Source organism: Falco peregrinus, chromosome 7 (genome assembly GCF_023634155.1).
Source record: "Falco peregrinus isolate bFalPer1 chromosome 7, bFalPer1.pri, whole genome shotgun sequence".
NCBI classification, from domain to species: domain Eukaryota; kingdom Metazoa; phylum Chordata; class Aves; order Falconiformes; family Falconidae; genus Falco; species Falco peregrinus.
Genome location: NC_073727.1, coordinates 48,922,362 through 48,949,646, shown reverse-complemented (window position 1 = coordinate 48,949,646; position 27,285 = coordinate 48,922,362). Strand labels below are relative to the sequence as shown.

Here is a 27,285-nt window from a genome sequence, read left to right as displayed (position 1 = left end):
TCTACTTCCTTCCAAGTAAGGACCTCCTGGGCTGCACTGTTTCCTATCCCTGTCTGCCACCTTCCTCATGCTTTTCCAGCAATCTAAGAGGTTGTCATGCTTGGGTCACTCTTCTCCCTCTCCTGCTGCCCAGCAGCTCCCCAGCTGGCCTTCCTTCCTGGACAGGCCACAGGCTGGAAACCTGAGATATAACTGAGAAGACTAACTGACACCATTTACAGTCTTTTTTTAATACATAGACACCCTTGCTTCTCTCAAATCTAGAAGGGAGATCCCTTCTCCCTGTCTAAGAAGCATGGCCTAGCTGAATATCACATGGTCTGGCTGTTCCTGCCATTGTACACACTATAGATCTCCTTTGGGGAGGTAGGAGGGAGAGAGAGAAACGGGGTTTAGCCTCCATTAAGGGTACAGTGTATTGAGGGAAAACAGGAGGAAAGGGTGTGGAGACCTGATAGCTCTTTTAAAAAATACTGTCTTTGAGTCTGTGGTAGCAAGAGGTTGAATATCACTGGCTAAAAGGATTTTGTGTTTCTATAATACATGAAATTCTTTCGTACTGTTTATCTGATGTGAACGCTGTTCATGTGTCTTCTTTCTCCTGAATGTTTCAATATATATTTTTCTTCAATTAAATTGTGTCAGTTAGCACAGTTATTTTGATATGCACAGAACTGGGCAGCTTAGATCAGTTATTAAATCCTGCACTCTGGGTTTGGAATAATGTCATCTGTGGTCGAAGTTCATGGGTTTTGAACAGCTTATAATGAAAAGTGCTATTTTTGGTAGTGCTGTTAACCTGAACATATCTACATTGAATTTAAATGAAAAAAGACTTGAAAGTATCTGATTGCAAGCTGCTCACTGTGATCATGAGGAAGACAGCAATGTATTGTGGAAGCTTGTGTCTGTTGTCGCTCACCAATATTTACATGATTCTGGTCAGTCAAGTAACTCATCTGTGGAGATGTGACTCTGTGAAATGCTGAGACTAGCCTGGAACTGCAACACCTAGAAGTGTAATATACTTTCTATGGCAGTCCCCCCCCCAGTCAAGTAGTGTAGTGGAGATGGAAGAGCTAAATCAGGGCCACAGGCAGCTAACAACATGAGGCAGTGCTGTATGTAGACTTATTTCTGCATTACCTTGCATTCCATGTAGTCATTCACACCAAGATAAAGCTGTTATTTCATAATTTGCTTGTTGGCTCTACACAGCTGCGAAGCACCTTGGCAATGGAAGACTGTTTTCCCTCCTTCATTGTGCTACAGTCTGGTTAAAATTGCCGGGGTTGTGCTGTGTGAGGGGAGAAACTGCTGTGCAGACTGCCTGCTGTGTGGAGAAGGTCTATGATTGGCTCTGACCATGCCCATTGTCCTGGCTTGAGCTTATCCAGCATCCTGTTACCTGATATTCTCAATCTTTTCTGTGACTGTATGCTTCTACACACTGTGCATATGAAGCATAATCACTGAACTTGCCCATGACTTTACATAATATTGTGAGCTTTTTCAGCTACCAAAGGAAGTTGAGTATGTCAAAGACTGTCATAGCATAATGGCTTCCAAAATGTACTTTGTTCCCTGCCGTCTTTCAGCCTTGCTTTAACTATAACTGGAGACGTTCATATCATGACACTGGCAAACCCTCCAAAAATCGTCACATCTGTTTTCAGATATTTGTTGAAATGAACTTTCGAAAACAAAATGAAGCTCTAACCTGTTGCTGTACCTTAAAAAAAATCAAGCCCACTTCCTTGCAAGTTTTTAAGCTTAATATCTGATTAAACAAAGATCACTTCTTGTTCTTTCCATGTTGAGTGGTATAAAATAACAATGTTTTTCTTTGTGCTTCGTTGAATATGCGAAGAAGTATTTCTTCTGAAGGGTTTTAAGAACGCAGAACTTGTGACTTTCTCCAGTCTGAAGATACCTCTGCCCCCAAGGCTTGTGCATTGAGTAAAGCTTTACTATGAGTTTAAGGTGTGATAAATTCTAGATGAAATGTGCGGTACGTAGACAAAACCTGATGATTTTTTTTCTGTTATGTCATGCATTTTCGAAATAGGATCCTCAGTTAAACTGGCATCTGTGTCTGTGTGCATGGGAGGATTATCCTCCATTACACTTTTGGGCTAACTTGCTTGGCTGCAGCTGAAGCTGCGCTACAGTAGAATCAGTGATCTGGGCACCACTGAAGCCTTGTTTTGCCTTCTGTTGTGACATCTGACACTAGCAACAGCACTGTAATGCAAACTTTAAGCACAATATATAATTTATTTTTGAAAAGGAGGAAATTCAATCATACATCAGTCTTTTTAATTCATTCTCTCAGTGTCTGTTGCAGAAGACTTTCTTTTCAGGTTGGTGCTGAAACACTCCAGTCTGTGTTGCAAAATGTTTAGCAGCCACCCAAAAGAGGTTAAAAACTAATTTGAAGCAAGATGCAGAAAATGAGCTAGGAAATAGTAAGAAGTAGCGCCAGCTCAATGTGTGTTAAGTTCTGTGCCTACAGATGCAAAGATGTTCAGAATAATTTAAAAGTTTGTTTTATTGTAAATTAAAATTATTATGACCAGCGGTGGGCTGTTTTTTTGTCTCACTCTTTGATTTAAACTTGTATATTGGCTGGGCAGGAAAAAAGCAGAATTGAAATGAGGTGGCTGTACCCTACACAGAAGAAGTTTGAGCTGTTGCACAGTCATTTCTGAATGCCTCAGTGTTTTCTGACTTGGCTGCTTCATAGGTTTCGTCAAAAGATGTTGGGAACAGCACGTCAGCTAATGGTGGTAGGGTAGAGCTGGTAGATTAAAGGAACGGACCTCTGGTGGGAGGAGAGTAGATAGAAGCCAGGAGCAATGGAGTGCAGGGGAATGGTTCAAATGAGTGGTAAAGATGAGGAAAGAAGGTGAATTTAGCAAGGTGGAGAACACAGGTGGTAAGATTTCTATATACTGGGTGGAATGAAGGTTCTGTTTCCTCAAAACGATGTTGTCATTGGTGCTGGACAGATCAGGAGCAAAACAGTTCGGGTAAAAGCAGTTTACCTGGGAACTGGTAGAAACATTGATTCAGTTCGAAAACCAAGGATGAAAAGGTTGTGTTAGCAGAATTGGATGGCAGGAGTTTTAAAATATCCTGTATGGAGAACCTGTACCTGGCACTCACCCCTTCAGATGGAAAGTGCCTGAGAACAGGCAGAGCAGTGTATAATGCGCTGGCGTCTAAGCTATGTATTATCTAGGATTGTGTGAACTTGTCTTGCTGCCAGTAGTTGGTGACTCCATACCGTGCTGATTGGTGTGCTTGAAAAGGGTATGTACCAGTTCACATGGCAATATGCACGTTAGATAATACGATTAGTTGTAATAGTGTCTACCTCCTACTGTGATAATGTCCTCCCCGAACCTTCCCCACAGCAACCCCTCTAATACAGGTTTTAGTTGATTCATTGTAGCGCACCTTTGGAAGTAGTAAGAAATAGCTTGTCTCTGGTTATGCTGCAGTATCGCCACACCTAGGGGTATGTTGGCTACATTGCATTGGGAGTGCCTTGCTGGTAGCAAAACACTTCCATGCTCTTGGACATCCTGCTACCATCCTTAGATGGCTTAAATAATTCTGCTTTGTCATGGGAAAAACATCAAAATGACGTTAGCTCTTTGGATTCAAGGATGGCTAGGAAAAGGGGTGATGGTGCAACTGTGTGCTTTTAATTTGTCAAAATCCTATTCTTTCTTGTCCTAATAAGTCATTCAGGAAAAGATTTTAATTGGAAACGACTCCTGAAAAACATTCCTACTTTCTGGCACAAGTGAGATCCTTTGAGATTCCTTTGAGCTTTAAGAGAGTTTTCATAGCAGAGAGGTTTACCCCCTGCAGTTTTTCCTTTTGTATTGGGTAATCTAGTTTTGAGAAGCGCCTCTGTGATTTATTAGCCTTTAACGTATGGCTGATATAATTAGGGCAGGTATCCCTCTGCTCCTCTCTCAAGATTTATAACACGGTCTGTTAATTCACTCACTCTACAGCTCTGCCAGAGCTGCGTTCAGTCTGAGGATGAGAGCATCCTTTCTCAGAGTGAGGGAGCAAATGCTCAGCCTGCCGATAGAAAGCAGCTACTAGGGGAGAACAACTGTTGTGATACACTGGAGCCGTCTTCCTGAAGGAATTCCTTTTTTGTTCCTGCAGCTTTCGTGCTTAAATTAATAACCTTCCTTGCTATTTAGTGCACTCCTGAATGGTGGCAGACGCTCGGCTGCTCAACAACTTCATTTACCCTCTGCACAAGCAGAGCTGAGCAGTACCGGTTAGAAGAATCTGTGAAGGCTGTTTGTGTTTTGTTGTTTTTTTGTGTTTTGGGGTTTTTTGCATTTGTTTTGTGGGGTTATTTTGAGAGAGAAACTTATGCTATATCAACCTCCTTTGCTTTTGAAACATATAAAGCCCGTGGCTAGCAAAAGCAGTCCTGGAAGAGAGCATGCTCAGAAAGCTGGCAAATCATTGTCCACTGACCGGGAGGAAATGATAGTTGCTCTTCATTTATAATGCAAATTCTGAGGTGTCTTCAGAAGCGTGGCAAACTTAAAATGATGGCTGTGGTGAGAACGTCTCTGCAGAAAGTTGTGGTGCTGTTGCATCGTTTACAGAGGATGGCAGTTTCTTCTCCCCGTTACCAGAAGCTTTGTAAGGTAAGAAATGTAAGCCCTAAATCTTGAGTGTCTAATGCTAACTCTGTTGTCTTTCTGAGATGAGAAGAAAGTAAGAATGAGCTGTGTGTCAGAAGTATCTAGGCTATCTAGCATTTTTATTTTTTTTTTAATCCTGCCATGCTTTTATGTGTTTTTGTTCAATAATGCAATACAACCCCCCCCTGTGTTGTCAATGATACATTTATTTTTTTTTTTTAAAAAAAGATGTGCTCTCAACCTGGCATTTAAGTGTCTGGAAGGAAACTGTTAATGTTCTATGATCTTTTTTAAAATACTGCCACATCTTTTTTAAAGGAGTTGGTTAATTCTTGGTAAATGCAGTACTTCAACTCCTGGGTACCCATTATGTAGAGTAACTGCATTCTTCCATGCCCAGTGTTTTTGCGTTTGAGCTTTATGAAACTTTCATTTAGGCATGAGTTCAGCGGACTTACACAGCCATGAAATTTTGCCTTCAATTGCCTGTATTTATAGAGAGTTCTTTCAGAGTTAAAAAATAAGGAATGGTTGGAGGAAAAGCATGTTTTCGTAGGCTACCACTCTTACTGGTATTTTTGCTGTTAGTGTTTTGGTGGCTGACTATTTTTGCTTCCACTGAGACTGTTTACTTTTTTTTTTGTTTTGTGCACAGGTTCAGTAGTTCAGAACTTTAATTCTGTGGTAATGATCAAAGCTACCTAGTAAAAATAATTTTTTAACTAGGTTGATCACTCAGCAGATTAAAACAACAACAACAGCAATTTCAAACTGGTCTGTAAAGTCTAGGAGTTAATACTGCTGTGGTGTCGGTGCCCGTGTGGAACGGTCATACTGCGGTGTATTATTGAGCTTTCATATAAGGATCCTGCTTTGTAACTTCAGAAAAATAGAAAATTGGAGAGGTCTTCAGCTGTATACTGACAGAACTATATAGAAATTCTGTTTAGTTGCCTTTGAACTTGTTTTTTTATCCTTGCTCCCTGTGATACTTCAAAACTGCCTGTGTTTTTGGTGCCTGAGTTTTGCATACAAAGTGTGTGAAAACAAAAGTGCATGACTATGTCTTATTCTGACAGTAAAGGAAAGCCACTGTAACTCTTCCTACTTGCTGCAATCTGAAATGTGTTTTCTGTTATGAGAAATACAAAAATGACATCAAGTAAAAGAGATCCCACCTCTACAGTAGAGTTTGGAAGTAAGAAAAGGGTATAATGCAGTATCTGGTTCATAATAGTGAAGCTTGTGGAGGAAGTTCTGGCATATGGGGAAAATCACATCGTTTTCAGGTAATTGTTTCAGTGTGTTTCTGTTTACAAAGCTGAACAAGCGGTGTATCTTCATTATGAGGTGATAGACAGTAATACAAGCTGTTTTTACAAACATGCCTCAGTTATTCCTGTTTTTATCAATTCTATCATTAAACAGGCCTGATTGCTTTTGTGAATAAGCAAGTCTTTTTTCATTAATGTAAAGACATGATTTTTAATTCTTTTTTCATAAGTGCTAGGAAATTAAAAGTGCTTTAAAACCTATTTAGTCACATTTTTGTGTATAAGCTTGTTTGCAACGTTTGTCAAGCAAGAACTGCTTAGTGACTCTTGCAGTAATAATTATTTGCTAATTAGCCTGAAAGCCTGGTAAAGGATTGGATACTTAATTTGTTGAGTTTAAATCTACCCAAGGGGTAGTAAAAAAAAAAATCTTCTCAAAGGCTGTTACTAAATTATGTTTTCTGATTGAGAACCTCTGCAGTGATAGCCTTGGGAATTTTTCTGTGGTTTAAAATTACACAGTGTATGTTTTTCTGTTCGTTAAAATGTCATGCAGCTTAGCTCTTTCAGGTATCTGTGGTTAGTTTACTGGAAGCAGAATTAGCGGTCTGCCTGTAGAGTTAAATCCGGCACTTATTGAGGGGAAAAAAGGAATGGTTTACAGTCCCAGTCACTTCCAGCAGGTGTCAATGTAAGGCAATGATATATGAGAGTCTGGTGATGGAAATGTTAATACGTAGATGAGAAAATGGTATGGAAATTACACCTTAAAAGCAGCACTGACTGTCAGGAAGGATTTCTTGTAGTGCTCTGTATACTTCTGTCTTCGGAATTTCACAAGTTCGTATGTGTCTTGCGAACTTTGCGGATACACTAATATAGTTCAGTTCTGCTGAAGAGAAGTCATTTACTAAAGAGTATATGAATTATTGCATCGTGTACAGGGGAGTTGCTTCATGAGCTATCATCTAAATGTTTCATGTGAGGTGTCCTCTGAAGCATAACTGAGTGCCAGTGAAATAAACATTAAAAAAAGTGCCAATTAAATATTTAAGGCAAATTCTTGAAGTTAGAGTTTGTTTTTAAAACGCACTGTTTACTAAAGAGTAAACAAGAATTTATTATTGAGCTGTACTGGGGAAAGTAGTATTTTTTTCTCTTATTAGCAGCTTCGTATAATAGTAGCGCTCCATGTTCAGTCTTCATTTTGCAAATTTCTTAAAAGCAGAAATGAAAATAAACACTTTGGTAGTATATTACAGCATTGCTGACAAACAGGAAATCCAGGGTTTAGGATACTTCTGCTGTTTGTTCTTTCGCTAATTTTGTTGTACCAAGGTGAGTTTTGCAAGATGTGACTTTTCACTAGTATTGCTGTTTGATTCTTTTACACTGAAATTAGTGGTAAATGAGGGCAAAATATGTACATTTAGCATTTTGTTGTCAGGACACTGTCTAATAAGTTTTGCTTGGTTGTTGTTAGCAGCTTTGTTTCATAACTTTTTTGTAACGTGTTGACACTCAAAGTTAACAACCAGAAAAATGTTTGGTAGGGGCTGTCATTTGCTCTGTGTTCTTGCTAATATGTGATTGTTCGTTAAAGAATGGCTTACTTATATCCAACTAGCTCAGACAAGAATGAATTTAGGATGTCATTGGGAACAGAAAAACATCACAGTAAGGCACAAATCAATAGATCTCTTCTGAGAGACTGGAACTACACTATTACTTATGAAAATGAAGGAGAAAATAGGGAAGCTTTCTTTAAGTTCCTTGACAGAAGTAAAAGAATAGTGCACATCTGTCAGGCAGGTAAAGGATTACCTGGAAATACGTATGCTGCTCGTGGAACTGGACTGGTATTTTTGAAACACATTGCTAACAGTCAGGGACTGGAGCATTCATCCACTGCAGAACAGACTGAGGAACATAGCTAGTAGGTGAGAGGGTATTTTCTCATTTCTTTTGTGATGACTTCTTGAGCAGAACCGTCTTTAAAAATAAGTAAGTTTCTTCATATAAAATACTTGAAATCTCAAACCTGATCCAATGTGAGTCTTCAATCTGGATGTGATACATGGTAACTTAAATGAGTTCCTGACTTCCTCAGCTGTGAAGATAAACCATGCATCAGAAATATGTATCTTGTAGCTCTTTTTTTATGAATACGTAACTTGAAATGCAATTCATTCATTTACTGCCTTTAATTTTTTTTATGGCTAGTGTTAAATTTATAAAACCACAGAAAGTTAAAAATACAGCGAATGCTGGGGTCAGCCAAAATCCTCTTTTGCTGTGATACTGGTGATTTCATTCCAGAGGATATTTATGTTACATTGAATTTTGAGAGTAGCAGCAAAGGCTCTGTTACTATGAAATTTTGAAAAAAATGTGAAGGTGATGGGGGTGGGGGGTGGGGGTGGGGATTAGGGCAAAAAAAGTGTGAAAGGCTGTCTTGGGAGATGGGTAGGTCGATCCTGGTTCCAACGAATTCAACAAAGTTTCCTGTTCATATGACTTCAAGTTGATTTAGAAAATAAATCAAGTAAATTGATCACATTTGGGTATGAAATGCAGGTAATCAAGTGTGAATGAAGAGAAGGCATTACAGCTGTGATGTAATACATATCTATTGGACAGGAGAAGGGAGAACAGAAGCTAATTTTGGAAGCATGGTCTGAAGTAGAGTACTGTATTAAGCTAGTTGTTGGTTGGAAAATGAAGCAGTGCATCTGTCATCAAAAGCATTGCTGAATTATGCAGATGATTTCTTTTTTTAGATGTGAAAGTTAAGTCTGGGCTGCTCAGTATTGTTCTAGTTGTATGAGGGACATTCTAGTTAGATCTAGGTCTACTATAAAACCTTAAAGAAGGGAGGAGGGCAGAATTAAAGGGAACCTTGGATATAATGACTGTTATCTACTGAAATACAATGAGGCTAAAAGTGCACTGGTTAAAAAAAAAAAAAGGTGTATTTTGAAACAGGAGATTTATTAAATAATATCTAATGATCAGCATCTTGTGAGTTTAGCTTTTATCTAACAGAAGTGTGTAACCATCCTACTTCCAAACACCCACACCTTGTTTGTGTTAAAAATGACTGTAGAAGAACTGGCATTTGTCGTGATTTCATGAGATCGCATATGTGCAGGAGTGGGATGGAGCATGACTTGGGTGTATGGTAAGCAGAACAGGTTTAACATGCAGCTAATGAAGACTTACAGAGCTTAAAAGTGCAACAGATAGCATGATGGTGTTTAGTGACTGAAATGACAAAAAACCCTTATAATTTGGAGAAACGTGAATAAGCTAAGAATGCACCTAAGTCAGTGATCATTTAAAATGAATGAGATGGACATAATTTCTTTTTGGATATGGATTAAAAGTTGCAATGCTGAATACTGGTGAAAGAGTACTTGAAATGATAGGCATCTGGAAGTCCTGGCAGATGAAAATTGATTTGTTACTGGCATTTATTGTAGAACAATCACAACTACAGAAGCAATGGAAGGCTGAAGGGAGAAAGTTTAATGGCTTTAGAAAAATGAGGTAGGTGAAGGCTGAAAATGACTATCCCATAAGTCAAAAGACATGAAAACTGGAAATATGGACAACAAATGAAATTCAGTTTGGAAGTATAATAGCTATAATGGAACTTAATCTTTATTGGTATCAAATTGCACTTTTGTACGAAGTTTACCAGTGACAGATAAGGACAGTTAAGAGCTTTGGTGTATAGGCAAGATGCTGTTAACTGTCAGCATGTTATAGATTGATTCCTTCTGGAATTTTGGAGGGATCTAGTTAAAAAAAATCAGTGGAATAGTGGCACTGTATTTTATTGTTTTCATTAAACTAGAGAGAGATGAGATCCTGAGAATTCCCATCCCCTTCCTGAGGACAGGATAAGCAGATTTATGAAGACAGGTGATTACCACAGATGCAGACTCTCGTTGTGATTGGAGATGGACTAAGAAGGACAGACAGAATTTAGAGGAGAAACTTGTAGGTAAAGTATTGGGAAGACCTCTTGACAGAGAGATTTAGGAGCTAAGTCTTTTTTTCCCAAGAATCCATGTGTCCTCAGTCTTTAAAGAAAATGTTTTTGATAAGTCCCCAGGCAACAGTTTAGTTTAGTAAGCAAGCATAAAAGAACAAGAAGGTGATTGTGAAGAGCCAGCACGGATTATAAGAAGGGTGCCCAACCTGGTTGCTTTCTGTAAGAAAGTTGTTGCTGTCCATTTTGGATGAGGGGAAAGCAGTAGCGTTCCCTGATCTTGACTTTAGAAAGACATTTGACAGAGTCTCTGGTGGTCAAGGTGGGGTTACATGGACAGGATAGATGAGCCAAAAGGTGGGAAGAAAACTGGCTGGGTCGTTGATGTTCCTGAAGGGTGGGGGCTGAGGCTAGTACTGTTTAGCAAAGTTATGAATCCATACAGTCGGTCAGAGTGCACCTTCAGCAGGTTTGTGAAAGATACCAGATTGTGGAGGAATCTTCAGTATGTTCCCATTCACTGGGGCCTCAAGTGGTAGGGATGAGCTGACAGGAACCCCGTAAAGTTCTTTAAAAAAGCAACAAAAAGATCCCAAAGCAAATTCTTGTACCTGAGAAGGGAATAATCCAATTCATTGGTACAGGTTCTTTGAGCAAGACTGTAGCCATCAGACAGGGACAAGTGATTATTCTTGTCTCCTGAGCACTCATAAGATCAAGTCTAGAATACCACAGTTGGTTTCAGGCCCCCAGTTTGAAAGACACTGAGAGACTTGGGAGAGTCCAGTGTTTGGAGGCTGGAGCACGTGACAGGAGTAGAGGTGGAGGAGGCTGGCTTAATTTAATTTGGAGGGGAGAAGGTTCCAGGGGTTTCCAAATGCTGTCACTACCTACCTGGTGGGTAGTTGTTATAGAAGATGGAGATGGAGCCAGGCTTTTCTTGGAGGTGCTCTGTGAAAGGGAAAGCAGCAGTGGGAACAAGCTGCAGCACGGGAGTTGGGCATAAGGGCAATGATTCTGCACAGCAGTTGTAGCTGAGCACTGGAGTGGGCTGCCCAAAGAGGCTGTTGTATTTCCAGCTCTAGAGGTATTAAAAGCTGTGATTGATAAAGGTCCTTAGCAGCCAGACCTAGCTTTGAAATTGGCAGGAGGTTTGACTGTTGACCTCCAGAGATCTTAGAACTCGGCGATTTTCTACGATTCTCTGTGCTGGTGCCCTATTAGCTTATGAGTGAAGACTAAAATAGTCAAAACTATAGTACAGCAGTTTTCAGCTGTGACTGTGTTGCCACTTCCTATCAAAAGGAACTTCATGTTTTTACCCCGTGTGAAAAATTCTTACTACCGTGCTGAATTTTGATCTAAATCTGGGCCTGCTAGGAGTCTGCTCTACAGCTGTAGCACGTGTTCATTTGCAAATCCTTTTGCTGAAGTGTAACTTCAATGGTAACAACGTGGTACAGTCAGGCATTTGGTGTGTATCTGAATTTTGTGGCTGTGATGAGAAGGCACTTCAGGCGCTTCAATATAACATAAAACTTCTTCCTGTCGTCTAACCTGCTGCCCCACCTTACTTTTGCATTTTCAGATGATGTTTTAAAAACTCAAAAAGAAGAACATGCCACTAGCCCCTTTCAAGGAAAAGTTGTGCATGTCCCGAGTGATGAGGCTGACCTAAATGTAACTGTTTTGTTTTGCCATTTGTCTAATCATCAGTGCCAAATGAAACCATATAATAAATGGGTAAATCTTTTTTTACAGAAGACTGCTCTCTGGTGCTCTGTGTATTTATCAGGCTTCTCTAGAAATTGTTGCTCTGTGAGAAAACAAGAAGAAACAAAATGGGAGAAGACATAAAGCTTCATAAATTTGGTATTTTTAACTGCTGCACCAATCATTCCTATTTGCAAGCAGAATGCATCTTAACATGGGAAGATGGGTTCTAGCATATAAGGTTGGGTTTTTTTAATAGCATTTCAGTAGTAATTTGGAAGGGAGGAAAGGAGGACAGAGGGTGTGAGGACATGCCTTTAGAAACCTTTTACATATAAAATCTGATGTGTGTGGGTTTTTTTTTTCCTGAAAATATTTTGCTATTGCAGCGAGAATGAAAATGAATATATAATATGGGGTAGTTATATTAAGGCATGAATGTTGGATTAATGGGAAAATTTACTTCCATGAACTTCACGTGTTTACAGGAGCTGGATCGATATTTGATATATGAGACCATCTTACCATAGTATTTTACCACAGTGCTTTTTGATTGCTGCCATTTTTCAGGGAGCAATTTTTTTTTCCCTCTTTCCCTTAGGACTCAATTACCCTGCCCAAATTCATGAAGTTCTGAAGCAGTCGGTGCCTAAAACAATATAGTGCTTCACCAGTTCCCATCTAAAGAACTGACTGTCTTGTCTCCGTCTTCATGCAGATCATTTGAGCTTGTTTTAAGACACCTGCACTCATGATGTAGCTGGGAAAATAGTGCTGTTTGAATCTGTCCTGTCGCTGCTAGTCATCATGGACTTTGGAAGAGTTCTGCCCTCCCTTTTGCCTTCCCCTCTCCTTTTAATCCAGACTAACTGCTACAATACTTCCAAAGTTCCCCTGCAAGGTTCCTATTTTGTATCCACTGCTTGCAGACCTGTGGCTGCCCTATGATGTTTTCATGCTAGGCGGTCTTGATACGCTTTGCTGCAAAGCATTTTACTTCAAAGAAGTAGTAACTTTAAGCAGTTCTGCGTAACTGGGTGACTGAATGTGCATGGAAGATGTCAATAGCGTTCCTGGTAACTGATGTCCTGGGTTGCACTACAGAAAGAAATTCTTCATAGTTGTAATGGAACTATATTTACTGGTGGTTACTGGTGTATAGTAAATATGGTAGGTGCTGGTGCTGCAAGTGAAGTAACAAATTGAAATGCTGCTGCTGATGTAGATGCTTCTCAGTTGCTGATGAGCCCTGTATCTATTTTTTTCCAGTGTTTTTTCCAGTGTTGCGCTAACAGGGGAACTGCTAGCTTCTCTGCACTGGTGTTTCAAATTTCTGACCTTAAGAAAGCATCCTTTCTGGGGAGATGAAGAGACTGGTTTTCAGTGCTTGCTCGATTTTTGGCATTTCTGCTGAGGCTGCTGACCAATTAGTGCTAATTGTGCTGGGTTTTGGGATGTGGTCCTAGAACAGTCATCTGAGGTCACTGCTTTCTGTCACCTGTCATCTTTGGACTCTGTTAGAACCATGCCTGGTTCTTTTCTTCTTCTTTTAAGGAAGAATGCGTTATTAACTGTGAACTAATCAGTCACCCTTCATGTTTAATTTTCAATGTTGCATATCAAATAGTATAACTCTCTTGGTTAATTCTCTTATTGTTTGCTACAAAGAGAAGTACTCATTTGCTGCAAGTTCCAACAACGCAAACTAGTTGAAACAAATGCCTTTCTCCTCTTCATGATACTGAAAGCAAATTTTGAACTACAGAGTTTAAATGAGTCACCCACTTCTTAATATTTGGGTTTCCCTGAGGATAGGATGGAAGCATAATAAAGTTACAGGTTACACAAAGTTCCATGTTTGTTCATCTGTTCCCTCACTCCCAACTGCTTAGTATTTCTTTATTAGCAAGCACAAAAGTTTCTGCCCCCTCCCCCGCTTCTTGCTTTCTTTTTGAGACAGCCTCATAAATTGAAGATACCAGCTAAAAGTTATTTTCAGCTATGGATCTATGGATTAGGGTCAATCCACTAAAGGAAAAGTGTCAAGAGGGAAGTGTTGCTCAAACTTAGAGCATGGTTTTATTTTGACATTGCTGGTAAGTGATTGCAATAGGAGGGTAGAACTGTAGCCTGCTTGTGTAATACAACAACTAATTTGGTTTGTCTATGGCTACTAACCTCTTCCTGTGGCATAAAAGATGATATTCATTTGGGAACATGAGTATTTGTCAGTATGTGGGCTGATCTGCAGACAGAAGCAGTGGTCAGTAGGGTGTTGCAGTGGAAAGATCTTGTAGTGTGGCTGAAGAGCAACTATTTTTTTCCATGCATTTATAACAATCCTCTGGTTTTAGGTTAACAGGTAATCTTTCAAATTTCTTCCAGTATGAACAGAGCAGTTGTATGGAGATTTCATGCAACAAGTAAACAATGGAAAACATGAAAACCAAATGAAAGATAGTTTTGGGTGGTGTGGTTAATATCTTAAAAGTCAGTTGAATTCAGGAATGAGTCAAGGTTATGCTTCAGTCTAAGAAGACTGTATGCTGTACTGGGTTAAGTGTGTTAATCTTTAATATTCAAGGTCCCTAACCAAAATTTGAGGCGGCAAGGAAGATTTTGTTAGTGAGAAAATACAGACTTTAACATTATTAATGTCTGGTACATTGTTGAGAATGTGTATGTTCCCTCGAGATTCAAGTTGGTTGTGCTGAAGCTTAATGAACATTATTCTAGAATAAGAGAGGAAGGCTGAGCAAAAATTAAGAGCTGCAAACCAGAAGAAATGAAGCCCTCTGTTACTTTTGCATATTTAATAAACTTGGTTGTCAGCATGCTCGCTATAAGTCTCCTGTGCCAGGTAAGAGCTGCTAGAAATTATGCCAGTCCATGTGTAACAACCTACAGATGCTCTTTGAGGTGTTGATTAAGGGCCAGTTTGAAAATAAAAGTGCTTGACTGTTACTACACAGTTCTTAAGCTGCAAAAGAAGGGGAAACATGGTCACAAAAAAATATGGAAACCACCAAGCCACAGCCCAAAATAAAGCTACTGAAAAAATAGGATTTCTACACAAGTGATACATGTTCATGATGATACATACATCTTCTATGTGATTGTCTAAATATCATATATATTTAGAATCTATCTTTTTATCTTGTATGAAATCAAGGGAGATCAAACAATTGTGATACACTCTGGCAGATCTAGAACATAAGATGAGATTTTTAAACAGAAACTGTGGAAGGTATGGGAAGGCTCTAAACTATATTTCAGGCTTCAGTCCAGTTGCATCGGACATATGAAAGGGAGCTGTGATTTAGATCAGCTTAGAAAGCCCAGGGCATAAGCAAAGTATAATAATTTGTCTTGTTTAGCATTAATTTGATTATAAACTATGTTTAGATTTTATGACTATTTTGGTACTATCCCAGCATCTTTGCAAGAGATAAGTCTTTGGCAGTGACATTTGTGTAGTAACTTAGGGAAAAATAAAATGAAATTAAAGATACTTCAGAAAGAAAAACAGCTGGCTTACAGTTTATAATGATGGCATGAATTTCATGATGGTGATTTCCTAGGATGGTTTTTGAAGTTAAGAGTCAACACTGCTGAATTCAGAGCTGGCAGTCAGTCATTACTGTACTTGGAGTACTGAGGCTTCAGTCCGTAAGGGAGCCTGGAACTTTTACAGACAAGATGGCCAGAGTAAATGAACCTGTTGGAAAGACAAAAAGGCACATAAAAGAGCACAGCCAGGCAGCAAGCTACAACTGTCTTCTACCCAGCTGATGTAGCACTGTCTGTTTTGTGCTTGTGATGCAACATTTTGGTAGATGGGAGAAGGTGAAAAACAATGGTTTGCTTTCCTTCTTAACAAAACTGCCAAGTAGAGTTGCTCTTTGCTGTAGAAATACACAGTGTCACTGCAGGAGAAGAGAGACCAGGCTGCATGAAGTAACTGCTCTGGAGAAATTTCTCAGTTTAGAGAGCAAATGAGCTATAATCCTGAATCACATGTTGACATTTGTGTTAATTTTTTTTTAAACTTCCTCCCCTTCTCCAGACCCTTAAAAGTTCCACCAACAGAAAATGAATGCTTGTTTCTGATAAATCCCCTTTTCAGACTTTCTCTCGCTCTTTTTTTTTTTTTTTTTCTCTTTTTTTTTTTTAAATTTCTGTGATTTGACTGTTTCAAGCAGCAGGGCTGTCAGGCTTTGTGCGGAGTACTAAGAGATAAAAGATGCTACACCTCCTTTTTGTTCACTCTCATGCTGTAAATCTGGGCTGATATGCAGGCCATCACTGCCTGTGGCTTTTTTTTTTGTAAAGGAAAGTACATTTTAATTTCTCACAGTGCAAGAAATCAGAACAAAGGAAAGTGAAGTGCTGTTCCATTTGATATTCTCTGGCTAATTTTATTCTTTGTAATTTGATCACAGCATAGGATTCGGAATGCTGATTTCCACTGTTACTGTAACTGATTCCTGGCAACTTTTGTTTGATTGTTTGAAATTAATTTTCATACATGCTCCAAGGGAAAACAGCAACTCCCTCTTCCCTTTTCTCTCCTTTTCCTTCCCCTTCACCTTTGCAATTGCTTGCCTTCCAAGTGTGCCTGTTCCAGGTCTGCCAGCCCTTGCTTTTAGGCCTTGTGGTGCTGGCTTCATAGGTTTTGCAGGTTTTATTTATTTCTCAGTGTAGAAGGGAAGGAGAGTGGCAAATCAAATTCAGTGGCTGCAGTGAAAGTCTTTAAAGGACCACCTATGGCATGATATTTGGCATATAAAAAAAAAAAAACAACCAAAAGCTGAAGTGATGCTGCAGTGCTTCCAGGATGCTCCCATTTTTGGGAGGAGTGTTGGTACCTGCACACAGCTGTCTTGCTCACAGCTGTTGAAATTCTGAAGGGTCTTAACATGGCAGCAGTAAGATGAGGTGCTGCTAGATGTAATTCCAAGGTGGAGATCTGTACCTCACAGGAGGAAAAATTCCCAGTTTATCCACAAGGCTTTGCCTGTGAGAGAATTAAAAAGTAAATTTAAAAGTGTTTTTTTTTTTTCCTGCTGCCTTTTTAAAGTGAAAATGTTAAACGTATTCATGGCAAGCTGATCTTTGAAGTAAAAATGTTAAACCTGTAGTTTAAGGGCAAGCCAGTCTTTTAACAACTGTTGCTACAAAGCACTGGTGCAGTTTTCACAGTGCCCATCAGCCTTCTGGTGTGCTTATCTGAACCAGCATTTCCTGACTGCTCCAGTCTTTTGGATCTCTAACTGGAGAAAAGCTCGATGGATTCAGTTAAAAATGTGCCACACTTCAACGTGCAGAAGAGAAGAGATGCTACCCAAGATGAAACAGCATCGGCTGAAGTAAAATGCTGGACTGTTAAACCAGTTATCACAAACAGCTTTTAAATTGGTTTTGCATCAAATTTCTTCATGTAATCCAGAGGTTGGTGTTGTGGAGCTGGATCCCCACCCCACCCCCCCCCCCCAAAAAAAAAAAAAAACCAAAAACAAAAAAAACCCAAAACCCCTAAAAAACCCAACCAAAAAACCCCAACAACCAAACCCCCCAAAACCAAACAAAACAACAAAGTCATAAGTAAAAATCATAATGGTAGTAGCCAGGCAGATAGTCTGATTGTTTCTGTCCCTCACTGTACCTAAGTTACCCCAGTGAGCAGAGAAAGGAAGAAGAGTCAAGAACACTAGTTGTTTCACAGATTTGGTATCTGAGCAGAGTTTTAGTATCTTGAACTGACAGCTTTGTTGTCAATGCCTACCGTTCCCTTCTCCCTCTCCCTGTGCCTTTGGCTGTAGTTGTTCTTTGTGTTCCCCAGATCTCCTGGTTAGTCACCACAGTGGTAAATCTCCTTTCATGTGAAGGAAGAAGTTTTACTTCTCAAGTTTAAGATCAGCTTTCAGACATTGCCTGGCTAAGGTTGGGTCATACATTAGGAAGTGCTGTTATGCAATCTTGGTCACTGGCCCTTTTAAATGACAGAAGTAGGCTCCATACGCTGGGTCCGAGCTTTCTAAATGTACACTTACTGTTGCTCTTCGTAGTTGTTTAATGTATTTGTTTCCCACGTTTAAAAGACCAAGTTGTCAGTGAATAAACTTGTGGAAGCTCTTCCTCAGACTGTGAGAATGTTCTTTGTCAATTCTTCTAGCTCCTCTCATCCCCCATCTGAAAAAGAAACAAAGTAATCCCTTTGCCAACAGAAATTAGTGGTGCCTGTGTTGCAATACAAATGTCTAACATTTGGGTCACTTGCCAAATCTTTCCTTCACCTTTTCCCCTGCTGTATACAAACCAAATCCTTAAAATCTGTCCTAGAGAGGTTGGTAAACTGTTTTAAAGAAAACCTGCTCTACTTGCTAAGATGGGTGTCTTAGTAGTTAGGTGGTATTGCTATCAACACTTACTTTGTTATTTTCAGTATAATACCTTGAGCTGTAGTGTTTACAGCCATGAATATCTACAAAATGATCACCTGTCAGTTAACAGTAAAAGCATTAATTTGCCACCTGATGATTACTGTGCAGGAGGCAGTGCAAACAGTCTGGGTTCACGTATTGAGGGAAGAGGAAGCCCTCTTCCCTTTTCTCCATCAGCACTTTTCCAGCTGTTGCAATGTTGGTGGAGATGTACTTGTAAACATAAAGTAGAATGAAACATTTTTTCACTGTGTATTTTGGAGAAACCTATTCCTGATTTTTCTAATTAAGAAAGTACCATGGCTTCAAAGTGGTGGTATCCTATATCTTGTCTACTGTTAGGTTTCCTACTGTCATCTGGTCTCACTAATAAGTATTCCGAGATTCTGCAAAGTGAATATTGCAAAAGATTTTCCTGTGGTACCACTGATACATAAGTTCTTTTAGGGTTAGACTGTATATAAAGTATTAAATTGCACTGTGCCTGTGTGATTGCAGAGAAGCTGTGCATAGAAAGCAAAGCTGCTTCCTTATACAGTCTGTCATGGTATTTTTATAGGTGTGTGAATGAGGTAAGCTACATATTTCAGTCTGAGTGATAAAATGGATTTGATTTAAAATGAGAGACATAGTGCTATGGAAGTATATGATATGACTGCACCCGAAGAGCCTTTAAAGTTGCAAACAGAATTTAGCAAGAAACCTTCCTAAGAACATCTGCTCCCAATGATAGGGAAATATGTGCTAAATTTGCTACTGGAGTTCAGAAATTCTGCCTTTGCAATTCTGCCCCAGCATTTCCTTTTGACTTTTTAATGCGTCAAATATAATTTTTGTTGAGGGAGAACCCCCAATTTTCTGGCTTGTGTATGGAAAGATAAATGAGCTATGTATGTAAGGGTTGTGTGATGTTACGAATAGCATGGAGATGCACAAATCTGAAATGAATGACTGTGGAAGGTATTTCCCCTGTATTTGGGGAATTCACAGTTGTACATGTGAGTTCACTACAGCAAGATCAAGTAGACATTTGAGGTGATGTTTTATCTTCATGTTTCTCATATGTAAATAAATAACGTGAGTGGTAAGAAACAGTGCAGATAAAAGAGCACAAAGACTGTGTCCCCTAGTCTTAGCCCAATGCTGAGATCATCTACAGCTGTGTCACTTCTGGGTATGTCTGGTCTGTTGTTAAAGACAGGTTTTACAGCTGCTTTTAAAATAAATTGATTCAGCTTTTTTGAGTGTTTACTATTAAAGCATTTTGTTGTTGGTATTTGTTTGTGCTGTGTGAATGAAATTTTCTTTTTTATAATTGAGGGAAGTATATTGTAGGGTCCTTCTTCAACTCTCCACATACCTGAACTTACAGTTGGAGAGTATATTCCCCAATATATATATATATATATATATTCCCAGTTGACATGTATATATTGGAAGACCATTGTGATTTCTCCCTTTTCATTGCTTTTTAGACATGTCATTTACTCTTCTCTTCCCTGAATAATTTTCTGTTTGTTTAAATTTTTCATGAAACTTGTTAGAACTTGTTAGAAAATCTCAGAACTTGTTAGAGCTTTGCTGAATGAAAGGAGGTGGTGCTTTTCCACACGTTTCCAATTAGCTTTGTTGTCTCACTTTCAGTGTGGGAACCAGTTGCGCAGCATCCAGATCTTTCTTTGCAGTGCTAGCCTCTTGGTCATCACTTCTCGCATTGCATTTGCTGTGTTGGTTGGTGTTATTCAATTCCAGCATGGGACATTTGTCTTAGAGGTGTGCTACCTGTCTCTTATTTTCCTAGGATATTTCTCAAAATTGCCAAGATTTGTTTCTAATTCTTACCTTTTGTCCAGCATCTTTGTAGCTGCTGCAATCTTAGTCATCTTTGTAAAAATCAGTAAGTTGACTTTGTTCTGTTATCCTGTTAATGAAAATATTCAAAAGTACTGGACTCAAGACACATCCCAGTGCAATCTCTCTTTAAATGAGCCATGATAGTGAAATGTTTATTACTAAATATAATTTTTCCAGCTAGGTATGCTTGCATCTGAGACTGTCTTGTAAGTTTTTCTGACAATTAGTGAAGTCAAGATAAATGATACTTACTACCACTCCCATATTCCCAAGTCTTGTTATCCTGTCACTAGAGGAAATCAAGTTAGCCTGACATGACTCATTCTTGAAAAATCATGTTGGCTGTTGATAATTTTGTTATGTTTCAGTTGCTTATGAAGTGCGTACTACTTTTTTCAGAGGAATTGAAGTAAAATTTACAGACAGTGAGTTCCTAAGCACCTCCTTTAATCCCTAATTTAAAGAATTATATTTGCATTTTTCTGCCATATTCTGTTGGTGCTCAGAGATAACTGTTAATACCTCTTAGACACAGCCTATTATTTAAGTATTCTTTGGCAGATTTTGTAAGATCCACCCAATCTGAAAAAGGAAAGTTTACCTCATTACCCTTTGGCCTCTTCTTACCAGTTGAAGCTCCGGTTTTCACTAGTTCATCTCTGTGGTTCAATAATTATTCCTCATTAGTGAGATTGGAAGCAAAGGGAAGTATTGAACATTCCTTCTCAGCATAATTTTTTAATAGCTTTTTGTTTCCAGTCTTCTTACTGGTTTGAATGCAAAATTACTGTTTTCAAAAAGTAACTTCATAGACAAATACAGGAATGAAGATATCATTTATTACCTTAGTCTCTCTATAGAGGAAATTAACTATTTTCTTAGTGGGGTGTTCAATTTTAAAAAAATGGTGTAATAAAACTTTTTTTTTGTTATGACAAAACAGCTCATCTTTGTATTGTTAAGAAGGTGCATGTGCAGACAGTGAAGCAAACTTTGTCTGGACAGTATGGAACTGAGTCTAGAAATAACTGCAAACTGTTGTATCTGAGCTTTAAACATGAATTCTGTATTATTATATGCTATTTTTAATGCTTGAATTTCATATGGTTTGTGAAAGGTCTGAGAGATGCAAACAAAGTAAGCAGGGTAACTAAAAGTTGCTGTTACTTCTTACTGCTGCTTCCTGTTTGTGTAAAGTACTGTAGGTTTAGAACATGGATTTAGCTTTTTAAAATGCATTACTGTTTTGTATGTATACTGTGTACCTAGCAGATTTGGGCAGTTTAGAAGTTTTCTTGCCACCATCCCCTGCGCTGTTTTTTTTGGTTGGGTTTTTTTTGGGGGGTGGGGGGGGTGGGGGGTGGGGGATGTGTGTGTTGTTTTTTTGGGGTGTTTTAGGGTTTTTTCCCTAATACTGAAAAAAGTGAATGCTGTCTTTCGGTGCTTGGTGTCATGCTTTTTTTTTTTAAATTTTATTTTATAACATAGACGTATATACATTATGTATTCTAGGTAGGCTTTTCTGTCACAGTGAGACAGTGGCTCAGCTGCGTGACTGGGCTCCGCAAGCTGCTTCTGGTTCATCCTACTGAATAGGGACGACCTGCAGTAACTGCTGTACGACTGTAGCAATTGCATGAGAAGTCTGTTAGAATTTTTATATTCGAGGTCGGAAAATATCCAGGTAGCATTTTACTCCTAGGAAGGAACAGAAATACCTGGTGATGGTTTTCAAAGCACTTTCAGTCTGCTTCTCTCTTTCTCTGTGAAAGGAAGAGTGGAAACTGATGAGCATGGGAATAAAAATTGGGAGCAGGATAGTTCTCTTTTTGGGTAACTTAAAAATCAAATTATAAGAATTAAGAGTGTTGCTTGGTTTAAATTTATATATGCTATATATGTTTGTTTTCTTCAGTGTATTTTTAATTTAACTGTGTAACCCCCCACGTAACTTAATTTGATTTAGTTGCTAGGTGTGTGTCCCTGCTATCTTGTTCTAATGTACTCGGAATTTACTCGGAATTTAGTATAAGTAATGGAATTAGTGTGTATGATAGACGCTTTTATCAGTTTTTGAAGTATCCAATTTAGAGAAGAATGGTTTTATCATGTTGGAAAGCATTTGGAGCAAAGCACCTCTATCTTAGGTCAAGGATTTGGCAATGTCTTCGTACCTCATACTACCTGCCTATTGCTTTTCCAGGAAAGGCTGGTGATATAAGGGTGTCTGTGTAGACCTTGCTGAAATTATAATGCAGTCTCCCATTGGTACTGAAAAATTAGGCAGAGATTGTGCCTCAGTTCCATCCACAATGGGATGTGGATTGACAAAAAAACACTTTTTGAAGAGTTTTTGCTAATTGGAAACAGCATGTCATGGAACATATGTGTTGATAGTGAATGGTATATGGAAAATAGGCATAAAGAAAAAACCCCACACAACAAAAACTCTGTTGTGATCACTTTAAGCATGGAAAATTGAAGTGGAGTGAATTAAAAAGGATTATGAAATTGCACATTTTTACCTTTAAAGACTGTGAAAGGCTTAGCAGTAAGTAGCAAATTGTGTAAGCAGATGATAAATGTTTGAAGGCACTGTATCTTCTTTCAGGTCTGTTTAAAGAAATTTGAATTAAAAAGCTATGTGGTAGTTCCACAAACTGGGTTTTTCTGGAATACATAATACAAATTTGACATGCACAACTATTCAAGAAATTACAAAAAGAGGAACTAAGGCAAATGCTACTTCAATACAGAAACTAATAATAATGAAAAAAAATTGAAGACTGGTTTAAAGATCTTTTAAACCAGAAATACACTTGCAGATGTGTAGAGAATAGCCACCTCTTCCTGGGTAGACAATCTCTTTGATTTGTAACTTGTCAGCTGTAGTGGAAACTGTTTAAATTCAGTCCAACAGTGAAATTAAGGGAAAATTACAGGAAAAGGTATTTATGAGAAATAAACAGCAAAAAGACCCCCAAGATATAAGTCATTAACCTGACTGTGCAAATACACTTAAAACATGCTGACTATTATTACACCTTCCTATTGGGTGTCTTCTGCATCCGTTTCCTGCTTCACAAGCTGGAAGAAAGGTTTTGGTGCATCTCAGAGGAGGGTAGTCTTTGGGTTTTTTTCAACAGGCATCAGTTTAATAAAGGACTGTATTACTTTGGAAAAGTTTACGTGTCTAAAATATGTCTGCTGGTGGTTACTGTCATCTCTGATGCTGACTCATACCAATGGTCTCTCTTAACTCTCCCAGTTGTCTGTAGCTGTGTTTTATGTTCTGCTTGGGCTATAGCCTGCCTTCAGCCTCTGTGCTTGCTTTGATCTGTACTTGTGCAGTACTCAGCTTGTTGATGTTCTTGGCTGTGGAGCTCCTGGGTGTGAGGATAACACAAGGGATTAATCATAAAAAGCTGATCATGTTTTGCTGAAGTCTTACATTTAAACTATGTAGTGGTATGAACAGCAAACACCTCTTAAAGACCTTCTGTTGGCATTCCTTTCTCATATTTACCTGTGGTCTTGCTCTTCTTTTCCTTATACCTTTTTTTTTTTTTTTTTTTTTTTCAAAATGGTGGGTGGATGCTTAGTGTCTGGCCAGTTTTAAGGCAGTAGTTTTGTGCATTTGTTTTCTATGCTTTTTCTTCCACATATTAATGTATCCATTTATAGCACACTATTTTGAGTATTCTGTATTCTCAATGGGAGATGACATTTACCAGACTTGAGACAAATGCCATTTTTTTCCAAGTTGAGGTAGTCATCTTTTTCTGCCTGTCTTACTAATGGGCCTTGTTGAATTTTTGGCATCTCCTGTTGGTTTAAAATTTTGATTTGTGAAATCATGATTAAAAAGCTCAGCATGCAGCAGTAACAATCCAATAACAAAAGCTTAAGAACCGTTTAGCTCTCTTCTCAATTTAAGTTCCTCAGTTTGTACAGTAAGAGTTAATTTATTGTTTTGTTGGTTTCAAATAAAGTATTTATAGTTAGTCATTATGTCTGAACTTGTTGAAAATAAAAATAATAAAGAAGAAAATCAAGTCTGAAGCATGTTTATCTTAAATCAAATCTATGATAAATGCATGGGGTGTTTACTGTCCAGATAGATGTGTTTGAGGTGTTACTGGAGGTCAATATTTAGCATTTGATTTAATAAAATTTACCTTTTTATAATATTCTGTCTCCCTTGGGATAGGTATTTATATTTGTATAGCTTCAATAAAGAGTAATGAATTATTCAAGTGTTTTCAGAAGTTAGGGTTCAGTTGTTCTGTAAACGAAAAGCTTTTCCAAAACAAATAAACAAATCACTGTAAATCATTACTTTGAACTAACTTCGCGTCCTTTCTCTCCCCTTCTATAAATTGTAGCTGTAATGAAGCAAAGCTTTTTTACCAAGATGGAGTGGGGTAGTGGTAGCCAAATGTTGTCTGTCATGTCAGAGTTCTTCCTGCTCTACTATGGAACACGATGATTTCATACCACAGCAGAGCTGTGATACTGCTCTATTTGTTTGTCAAAAATGGTCAAAAAACCCTCACCAAAACAAAACCACCACCCCCAGAGGTATTGGTAATGTTTAAATATTGAAATTTTTTCATATTTTAAATATGAAAACTGTTTTTCTCATTTACAGCTATTTCCTATCAATGTGTGACATAAATACTCCCCTGTGATCTTAGAAGATATGGATTTCTAATACCTGCTCTTCCAGATTCTCAGTTTTCCATTCTTTTTTCTGGCCCACTGTTCCTGGCTTGTGTAAACAGGTTTCTCCTTACGTAAGACCTTTCTTGCAGGCATTCATCATCACCAGAATTGTCAAAATGGAAAAACTCACTACTTGGGCTGTTGTATGAGTTTAATATGTGATAGGTCACCTGCAGAAGAGCTGGAGTTGGGTACAGTCATACCATAGCAGGTGACCTACTAGCCCCTGCAGATTTGATGATAGTGTCACTTTGAAGACTTTCCAAGGATTTCTAGGGATTTCCTTCCAATCATAATACAGTAATAGTGTCAGTTGTATCATTAAAGTAATTTCAGTAAACTTAAAGACCTTGTATAGAAATTATTTTCCCTAAAAGGTACGTAAAATTAATGTTTAGGCCAATTTAGTTGGTGGTTGTTTTTTGGTTTTTGGTTTTGTTTTGGTTTGGGTTTTTTTTTTTAATAATGTGTAGGCACAAAGCATGTGTCTTAATATGCAAAACTTAATAAGATATAACAGTAAAGAACAAAAGAAAGATCATCCAATGCCTAACTCTATTAGAAAGCCCCTCTATTCTGTATTGTTCAAGGTGTAGCTGTACACAATCATATAACAGTTCTGAAGAGTTACTGAACTCTGGTTTTGGTATTTAAAATTTTTTTACTACGTCCATGACATTTGAAAGCTAAAGCCTCTGTAATAATAAATAAAAAAAAAGGGGGGGCGGAGAAGAAGGAAATAAGACGTAGATGTAAGTTTGTCTTGACTGATGTTTCCTTTCGTCTCATAGTCTGCTTGCTTCTTCAGGGCATTTGAATGCAGGAAAATCTGTGGGTGAAGGAACTGAAACGAAAAGGATCAGACATGAATGCCTATTGCATAGGAAGCCTTGGTGTGGACAGAGGCAAGCAAGCAGAGGAAGAGACAGATGCTTATTAGTGATGACCAGGTTAATGCCTGGAAGTCAGTTTGATTCAGAATCTCTTTAGATCATTTCAGGATCAGAACAAAGGGCTCCTCAAGCAAGTATTCCCTTGCTCGTCACAGGCATTAAATGTGGAGTGATTTTGCCTTATATTTTAACTTAGTCTCAGATTAATAGTGTTATGCGCTGAAAAGAGGGATTTTTTTATTCTCCTCTCTGTTTGTTCTTTATATCCCAAGTGTAGCATTTTTAATGTATTGCTGTATACCCGGGGTGTTTGTGCTACTGCATGATGAAGAATGATGGGAGGAAATGTTTCCATTTGATAAGTTATGGAGAGAGTAGCCTTTTCAGACCTCTGCATTCTTGTATTTAGTTTGTAAAAGCATAATGTGAAATTTGTTGCTATCATTTCTGGCTGGACTGGGAAATAATTTTCTTCTTGCTTGTTATTGAAAGATTTTAGTTTTCTAGTGAGTTATCCACAGTAGTATCTTGTCATGTCTTTAATGAGTAGTACTTATTTATGTTTGTCATAAGCTATAAACCCTATCAGAATTAAAAATAGGCTGTCAGAAGGCTCAGGGAAGAAATCGACTGTTGCAAGTGTTCTGACTCTGCCTACCAAGCAATAAAGTTAAGTAGCATCAGCAAGTCCTGATCCCTTGAGTTGTTCGGTGCCACTCCTGCGGTGAGAGCGGAGTTGGGCACTGGAATCTCTGATGCTGTCATGTCTTGGGAGGAGAGACATGTGGTAGCCTCCTTCATCCCTCACATTCAAATGATTTTTATTTCTTATGATAAAACCTGATTTGTTAATATAACAGCTTTTAAAAGCAGGTTAATTCTCGTGGAGGAAAGAGTTTCCTTGTGGAACACAGACTCCTAAAGGAAATGAAAATGCTTGTAAGACCTGAAATACATGCTTTATAGTGCGCATGTGTATTTGTTTAAGTAAATACTTAGCCTTTAGCAACTGTGTGCTAGTAAGTGGACAGTTTCTGCCTAGAGGTCTTTATTAAGTGAGTGATGTCTTTGGAAATAAAAATAATGGACTTTTTTTTTTTTTTCCCTGCTCCCCTGTTAAAAATCAAATTTATAAACCAGTCCAATAATAATTTGAATCACAAAATTTACTTTCAGGAACCAAATGGGGGAAAAATCCTCTGTGTCCGTATGGGTTAATGAAACATCAGTTGAGAATCTGCCAGCTTCCAATTGAAACTTTATTGCTCCTTTGTTTTATCCTAAGTTTAATCACTAATTAAATAGTAAGATTTGATGTCTTTGCCTGTTTCTTAGGGTGAACAAGTTTTAAATATTGTCTTTAAGTTTAAATTAATCTCCTAGAATTGCATCAGGAAACGATATTTTATTTTTAATATGGAGCTGTTGATCAGGAAATATTTTTGTTGCAGTGACCCAAGTAGAACTGTAGTTCATCTGATTTGTCATCCCTGTGTCTTTCTTGACAGAAATGTCAGGTCTCAGTGATAACCCTCACTTTTTTGAGGGAAAGTTTGTAGCCTGCTGTCAGATAAGCCAGTTGATCTTGGACCCTTTTTTGTATAGTGTTGTTGGAACTTGAAAACAATGTGCAAAATTGAGTGCTGTCTGTCTAAGACAGGTAAGCACACACAGAGTAATTAAAGGTGAGAGCTATGT

The 27,285-nt window shown here is 38.3% G+C and overlaps 1 protein-coding gene across 2 annotated transcripts in view; it reads left to right on the top strand.

Annotated features, from left to right (window-relative positions):
- The window catches only part of UTRN (utrophin), a 351,512-nt gene that overhangs the window by 132,033 nt on the left and 192,194 nt on the right, over window positions 1–27,285 (top strand). Inside the window, exon 2 of one of the 2 annotated variants that reach the window (XM_027796967.2) lies at window positions 4,447–4,691. The exons of the other annotated variant lie outside the window; for it this stretch is intronic. Within the exon in view, the coding sequence (XP_027652768.2) occupies window positions 4,548–4,691 (144 nt within the window). The 5' untranslated portion in view covers window positions 4,447–4,547. The remainder of the gene's footprint in view (window positions 1–4,446; window positions 4,692–27,285) is intronic. 2 annotated transcript variants of the gene reach the window in all.